General features: G+C 35.7%; 1 protein-coding gene across 8 annotated transcripts in view; it reads right to left on the reverse strand.

Moving 5' to 3' along the window:
- Positions 1-2,772: 2,772 nt before the first annotated feature.
- LOC113227767 (oxysterol-binding protein-related protein 3-like) overlaps positions 2,773-7,972 on the reverse strand; it is a 64,762-nt gene continuing 59,562 nt past the window's right edge. For all 8 annotated transcript variants that reach the window (XM_026460768.1, XM_026460770.1, XM_026460767.1 and 5 more), the window contains 4 exons: positions 7,149-7,263; positions 5,969-6,091; positions 4,970-5,096; positions 2,773-2,881 (listed from right to left, as the gene is read on the reverse strand). In XM_026460768.1, coding sequence (XP_026316553.1) covers positions 4,994-5,096; positions 5,969-6,091; positions 7,149-7,263 — 341 coding nt within the window. In that variant the 3' untranslated portion in view covers positions 2,773-2,881; positions 4,970-4,993. The remainder of the gene's footprint in view (positions 2,882-4,969; positions 5,097-5,968; positions 6,092-7,148; positions 7,264-7,972) is intronic.

Raw genomic sequence — 7,972 nt, forward strand, 5'->3', positions numbered from 1 at the left:
TGCCAGGTAATGTAACCAAGCTTCGAATCCTGTCAGGTCGGTATTTGTATTAATATTATAACAAACTAGTGGAGTAATTTCACAAAAAATAAAATGAATATCACCATGATATTCAATCAAAATCGACTAATCTAGGTTTCAAATAAACGTACGGCATAGGCCAGTCTTTAATATCGTTAATCATTGTTATGATTATATGTCGGGTATTTATATTTTCTATGCTATATCAGGGGGTAAAGGCTAATTTTTAAAGAAATATTTAGCTTCAAACAGAATTGAGACCAATATGAGTAGACATTATACATTATCGAAGTTATGTAATAGAATTTCTAATTTTGTCATTTAAATTCTATCATACAGTGTTTTTTTTTAAGTGGAGCAGTATGGGGAAATCCGAAACCATAGAACATATAAGGAAACTCTCTTAAGAACCATTAAATCTTTTTTATGAAAACAATTTTGACAGTCTTTTCTTGTAGGAATGAAACTATTTTTCCGGATTTAAATCGCGTATATTTGTTTTTTCAAACAAACCGACGTTTCGGGCCCTTTACAGGTCCCATGGTCACGGTTGACTGTCAACACTGTTTGAAAAAACAAATATACGCGATTTAAATCCGGAAAAATAGTTTCATTCCTATGTGTAACAATCGCGAAAACCTAAGTCTTTTCTTGCTTCAGCGTGAGTTGTCAATAAAAATGAATTTTTGCTGATGAAATTGTTTTCACAACAAAATACTTAATGGTTCCTAAGACAGTTTCCTTGTATCTTCTGTGGTTTCGGAATTCACCATATTATCCCATAAAAAAAACTCTGTATACAGGGTTATTTTTAAAATGCTAACAATCTCGCAGGTCATATGATGAATTGTTAAAAGTCACGTAACAAAGGTTGTATGATGTTAGTAATATAGTCCTGAGAGGTTGTTAGATTTGACAAGTAGCCCAGTATATTCGAATATAATTTTTTCGTGTTCTGTGACTATGTAAAAACGTAAGTTGTTAATGCTCTAAGAAAACTTTCTTTATGTCGTACGAAACTTTACAAAATATACAATAAGATTAATGTACATAAAGTTATTAATATACAAGGTCACGGGCACTTCACGCTTGACATTTATGATTTAAATTCAACTTTATAATGTTTGATGTACTCGTGACTAGAAATGTCACGGAAGGGCTTTGGCGTAATGCGGCCCAGTGATCCTGTGGGGTCCGACCCTTATAAGTTTTTTTTATTCATAAACCATCGGTAAAACAAAAAAATATATTATTTTTACAATTCATTAACATCAAAATGGAAACATTTTCACAGCCACAATACTTTTTTACATTTTACAATGAATATATCAACCAGGATCTCGCAGACATCTCTTCATAACTTAAAATGTTGACAAGTTAGGTTTTTGTTCATTTTTATTTTTTAAGTGAATTTTCTACCGACTTTAAAAAGGAGCCTTTAGAACTGACATTCGATAAAAACTATTTGACGAGATTCTGGTTGATTGTACATAATATATCTTTTTTAATATGTTAACATGAATCCAGTTAGTAGAAATAACAAATTATCGGTAAATAACTTTTAGGGTTGAATCACACTGAACGACGGCGATCGGCGAATTGTCTATACATACAAATCACAGTTAGGAACGTTCACAAATTCGATGTAAAGTCAGTACAGATAAATAGATTGGAGCATTACTGACATCGCCAACTCGCCTAAATATCTAATTAATAGCCTTCTTTTAAGGCTTATTATGAGTAAAGGATATTGTAACGTGCCGATGTGGTGAAAAAGTGCCGAAAGCGGCAGTCTGTTAGTGTGATTCAAACCTAGCAACATAAAAATTTAAAATATCTAATACAATGTATACTGTTTCTGGTAACTTTATAATGGCAACACATAAAAATAAAAAGGTTTTTTTAAAAAAATAATTGTAGTACATTATCGATTGACAATTGTTCGTAATATGCCCAAATGGCCGCAGTAACTTTTAACAGAGCTCTTACTAACACCGTTAATAATCATTATCTTTTAAGAGACTTCCAATTTATACACATTAGGGTCAAACCTCGTCAGCACACAACAGCACTACTATAATTAATGTACAAGACAATCAGAGTATCAAAACAACGATAAATTCAGAGGCATTAATTAAGTTTATTAACAAAATCGTTTTCTAAATCTATATAATCAGAAATGGACCCTTATGACTACATACAGAGAACCTAAGAGCTACGATTCACCAAGGTAGTCTATAGTGTAGGGAATTTTTATGTAATTTTATTTTTTATCGGACGTTGTTGTTTTTGTTTAAACTAAATTTTGTTCTTTTTTTACACTATAATGTACATAAACTATCATTTGGTATATTAGTTACCATCATATTATTGTGTTTTAAATTAAAATAATGTGACATTGGCAACACGAAATAAATGACAGGCGCAGTGCTACAGTGTATTATGCTGATAAAGTGAGAATTGACCCTTAGCTTTGCCTCCTGCTTTAGGAATTAATTTCATTATATCAAGAATATTTGAATATTAACAATATAATATACAGAGTGTTATGAAAAATATAAAACAAATATTAAATTTTCGAATTAAATTAATTAACTTTTTGAAGTTATTCTATGTTATAGAGTTAACACGTAGATCATTACCTATTTCTACTAACAATTTTCATAACACTCTATTATTTTATAAAAAACGGGACTTGGTTACTTCTCTCGGAGTATTGTATGCGAACAGTAATAATTAGTACCGTACTCTTTTGGAGCACAGTATAGGTATCGTAATAAGTAGTAGAGTAAAGGCTAAAGCTACGCGTTAAGCGGAAGCGACGCACAACCTAGCAGAGCACCTCGCATGCGGGTTTACGCTGTAAAGAATTTTTCTTTAATTAAAAACATTGTCTATAATTATTATGCGTAAGTTTTCAAACCTATCTCCAAAACATACAATAAACAAATAAATATAAAATAAAATATAATTATCCGATACATATCCGATAATTATTCATGCTAATTCACAGTTTTGTCTCTTTAAGTTTTGACTGACAATGACAAACATTGATTTACAATTACTGTTGGGCAATATTCCGAAAATTTTCAAATAGTGGAAAATTTTCCGGATATATTCCCGGTAAATTGGAAACATTAGAAAAATTGGAAAAATGTGATTTCAAAGGCTCAAATTATGTTCTACGTTTAGAAATATATTTTGAAATTTTATTTAGCGTGAATTATAAACGTCACTTAGACAAAAACGACATTTAAAACGATTTCACAACAGCGAAAAAAATCATTTTCCAAAGGTTAATATTGGAAAAATATCCGGAAAAAATATTTATTCTGCTGAAAAATCAGAAGACCGGAATCACATTTTTTTATGATATCAAGTGTCGGGACGAACGCGTCGTGCGCCTGGTGATAAGAGACACGACTGTCCATAACAGTTACCGTCTCGCTCAGAGCTTTGTCCGTCGCCTTGAGTCACAAGTTACCAAGTCCCATGTGCCTGCAATTTCACCAGCACCATCCCGAAGTAACGCTTCGAATTTCATACTCCCAAACGTAATTTTCCAAGGAAAACATATTTCTTTAGAAATACTATAAAACAAACTTAATCTTTGCGATAACCATCCAAAATACTCAAGAGGACCGCTAATCGCTATACAAGATTGCTTAGTCGGGTATATAGTACCCATTGGTACATCAGATGTCGCTACGAGTACGAAATAGCTATTTTTGTAACTAATTTGTTTTACATATACAAGTGATAACAAATAAAGCAACTAGATGGCGTTTAATGCACAGATTATATGATTAGTGCCGGCTATTTTTGTTTAGGATTACCGCCATCTACCCATATCAGGAAGCGTTAATTTATAAATTAGTTTGTAACACACACTGCCATCTATTGACACGCATATTTCGACTACTACGTAAAGTATCGTATGTCGAAATTGCCAAGTTTACAGAGGAGCGTTTTCAAGTTTTGAATTCACTGAAAAGAGCATAACACGTGACTTTAGCATTTCGCAGTTTTATTTGGCAAAGCTTGTTACTCACATAGAGTTATTATAAAATCTTAGATATCGGTTAAATGAACAACCACAATTTATTTTATAATTTTATACTGTCACCCGACCCGCCCAGACTCACTTTAGTTTACCCGCTTGTTGACGCACAGCAGCGTTAGTATAAAATTATGAAATAAATTGTGGTTGTTCATCTAACCGATATCTAGGAGTTTATAATACTCTAAGTGTGTAACGAATAAAACTGAGAAATGCTAAAGTTACGTTCAAAACTTTAAAATGTTAACTTGGCAATTTCGACATACGATTTAGAAATTAATATAGCTCATAATGTATATTTGAATAATATTATAAGGAAAAAAAACTGACTTTTTTATACATATATATGTTTCTATAATATCAAGTGACGGGACGAACAAGTTGTGCGCCTGGTGGTAAGCAATACGTCTATCCATAACAGGTGCAGTGTCATTTACAGCTATAAATCGCAAAGATCTTATTGGCACTGCCACTGCGCCCGTCACCCTGAGACATAAGTTGACAACTGCCATGTGCCTGTAATTTCACCAGCACCCTTACCTTTCTAAACCGGAAACTTAGTAATGCTAATATTACTGCTTGGCGGCAGAAATAGGTAATTAATATTTCATATTAAAGAGGACTTAACTGTTATCCACGACCATTTACATAATATAAACTACTTACAGGCTATTTTGAACAGCGACATCTATAACACGGAATTCCGACCTTTTTCAGAGCATGATCTGCAGTATTAAGATTCGCAGTCCTCTCGAGTTACTGGTTCATGGTTATAAATCGATTTTCGGCTTTATGAATATTTGAGCAAAGGGTATTTCGAGCAACTGTAATTTCGGACATCTAATCGGTTACACTATTGGACTAGTAGATGAGCTTTGCAGTACTCACGTGTATGAAGAGCCATCGCCGCAGTCACCAGATCCTGGGCGCGCGCAGCTTGGGGAAGCCCGACTCCCGGGCAGACCAATACTCGCCCGTGAACATCCATGTCTCCTCGCCGTCTTCGCGCATTTTGCTGCAAAGACACCTTTCTTAGTAAAATTTCAAACTCTTTCTATTTCAAAATCATCTTCTGAGGAAGAGTTTTAAGCCTTCATGGGCTACGTTGACTCAAAGATAGGGTATTCAAAATTTTATTTAACTAAGTTTTTATGTGTTTATTTTCTTTTTATCTTTAACAATGAAAAAATTACTTTGTATGATAAATTGAATGAAAATGATAAATGAATTGTATATAAAAATCATATTTTGACATTAGTATAACACCATAATCAAAACGGATAGTAAATAAGTAAAAATACAAATAGATTGACATAAACATTGAATACGTAGACCATTATTTTAGTAGCAGTAGAGCTCCTTGTCAAAGAGTTCGTCCAGGGAACTACTGCCACTTTACCTGTTTCTGCCGCCAAGCAGTAATGTCAGCATTACTGTGTTCCGGTTTTGAAGGTAAAAGGTGCAGGTGAAATTACTGGCACGTGGGACTTGTCAACTTATGTCTCGGGGTGACGGGCGCAGTGGCAGGGCGCCTCAGATCTTTGAGATTTAAAAAACTGAGTGGCACTGCAACTGTCATGGACAGGCGTGTAGCTTCCTATCAGGCGCACGACTTGTTCGTCCCTTCACTTGATATTATAAGAAAAAACTATAGTTTCCCAAAGTAGTGCCTCCCCGTGGGCACTGAAGAGTCCTAGGCGGGCTTCGGAAGCAATTGGAAGCGTTGAACTGTAAAAGAGATGCTACCGCATTTGAAACAAAAACCTGAATTACCTATATAAACTGCTCTACATATATGCTTTTTTTACTGTGATTTTTTGTGTTTTTCATTTTAACTTTTCGTTATTTATAATTGCGTGGCCAGTGCCAAAGAGGAACCGCTCTTACCGGAACCAAGCAGGTGTGTGTTCGGGGCTGTCCCTCCTTCGTTCGCGCTGAGCCTGTTCCAGTTCATGCTTAAACTGCTCCGCGGCGTCCACGTCCCCTTCTTCGAGCGCGCGTTGGTCGGGCCTGCAATGTTAAGTTACACGACAAATAAGCGATTTTATAGCAGTTCATAAAAAGCTCGCTAGATGACGCAAGGAGTTTTTAAAAACGAAACGATAAAGCATGAATTATGCATAGAGGTCTTCGGTTTATGCAGGTAAATAAAACTATGTTTTCATATTTAAAATCACGAATTTATACGGTTGAGTACGCCGTGACCATGTTATCTGTAGAGCAGAGCAGTAGAGCTCCTTGTGAATGAGTTTGTTCAGGGAAGTACTGCCACCTTACCTATTTCTGCCGCCAAGCGGTAGTGTCAGCATTACTGTGTTCCGGTTCTGAAGGGTAAGGGTGCTGGTGAAATTACATGGGACTTAAATTTTTATTAAATTGATATTCAATTACTTTTTGTGAAATTACTCCACTAGTTACAATATAGTACAGTCGCAATTAGTATAAAAAAAGCCCGGATGTTGATTTGTTCGCTTGGAGCGCCGACGGGAAACGCACATTATCTCTTTCGCTCTTATTGCATGGACAAGTTTTTTCTGATCGACTCAACTACGACAAAAATGTCAAATTCCACAATTATTTGATCATTTGACATTTGAAGCTGTACTTCGGACTGGCTTTTGAAGTTGGATGGTTATCTGGCTGATAAGCCAGTAAGTGAGAAACGTTCGGTGTGATGATGGCGTGTCTAGTCTTGGGTCATGGAAAAATGTACATTTTTTTTTCAAAATAAATATTTTTCCATAAATTTTTCACATTGACACCTGTCAAAAGTTGAAGTTACTGAACGAAAACGATGGAGCCAACAACAAGTGGTTGTGGTGTGGTTGTTGGAGGTTTTTTCGCTGTTGTAAAATCATTTTAAAACTCGTTTTTCTTTATGTTGCCTTTAGCTATACAAGTTCATTTTATAGTTCACGCTGAATAAAACTTCAAAAGATATTTCTAAACGTAGAACTTAATATGAGCGTTCAAAATTACATTTTTCCAATTCTTGGGAAATTTTTCCAGAAAAATATCCACTATTTGAAAGTTTTCGGAAAATTAGCCAACAGTAGGCGTGACAGACCTGAGCCTGGTGTCGGTGGACGGCAGCAGCTCGCGCATGCCGGGTTCCAGCTCGTTGAGCTCCATCGCGAAGCGGGTGAAGCCGTAGTACAGCTCGTGCTCGGGCGGCATTGCTCCTGCGTATTACCAATTTTTCTTAGCAAACAATACCACTTTATGTAGACTAGACTAGAGACATTGGTGTGTGTTACGTTTTAAAGGATAAACAAAAACATAAAAAATGTGTACGATTTTTGTAAAAACAAAAACTTCTTTCTTTTACAGCGTATTATTGTCCGTGGCCTTTTTAAAAATAATAGTTGTGTAGAGTAGTGTTAGCGCGCATTTTTAAAATAGGCGGGAAAGTTTTAAGTTTGTTATTCATGAAAAATGCCCGAGCTGGTGAATCGTAAGTATTTCGGTAATTCTCGGGTTAGTGTTCACTACCTAATTTGGCAATTTTACTATTCATAGACGCTTGTCACCACGAACATGCTCTAGTAATGTAACAGTTCAAAACTGAGCACTACAGCAGTGAGGGAGGTGAACCGAGCCTTCGTTGCATAACACTTGTAACATTGGGTAGTCTCCTTCACCGGGAACATAGGCCTGTAAGGTAATTGTTCAGACGGTAAGGCTGCGAATCGACCAGATATAGTGGAAATGTTTCCAAGTCTTTACTTAAGTTGGGTGCTTGCGAGCGCCTTTGAGTGCTCTTGAGTGCCTTAGAGTCCCCTTGAGTACCTTTGAGTCCCGTCGAGTGCCTTTAAGTGCTTTATAGTGCGTTTGAGTGCGTTTCAGTGTCTTTGAGTGCATTTGACTGTCTGCAGTGCCTTTGAGTGCTCT

The sequence above is a fragment of the Hyposmocoma kahamanoa genome, unplaced genomic scaffold, assembly GCF_003589595.1.
Source record: "Hyposmocoma kahamanoa isolate Upper Pololo Valley unplaced genomic scaffold, ASM358959v1 215, whole genome shotgun sequence".
NCBI classification, from domain to species: Eukaryota; Metazoa; Arthropoda; class Insecta; order Lepidoptera; family Cosmopterigidae; genus Hyposmocoma; species Hyposmocoma kahamanoa.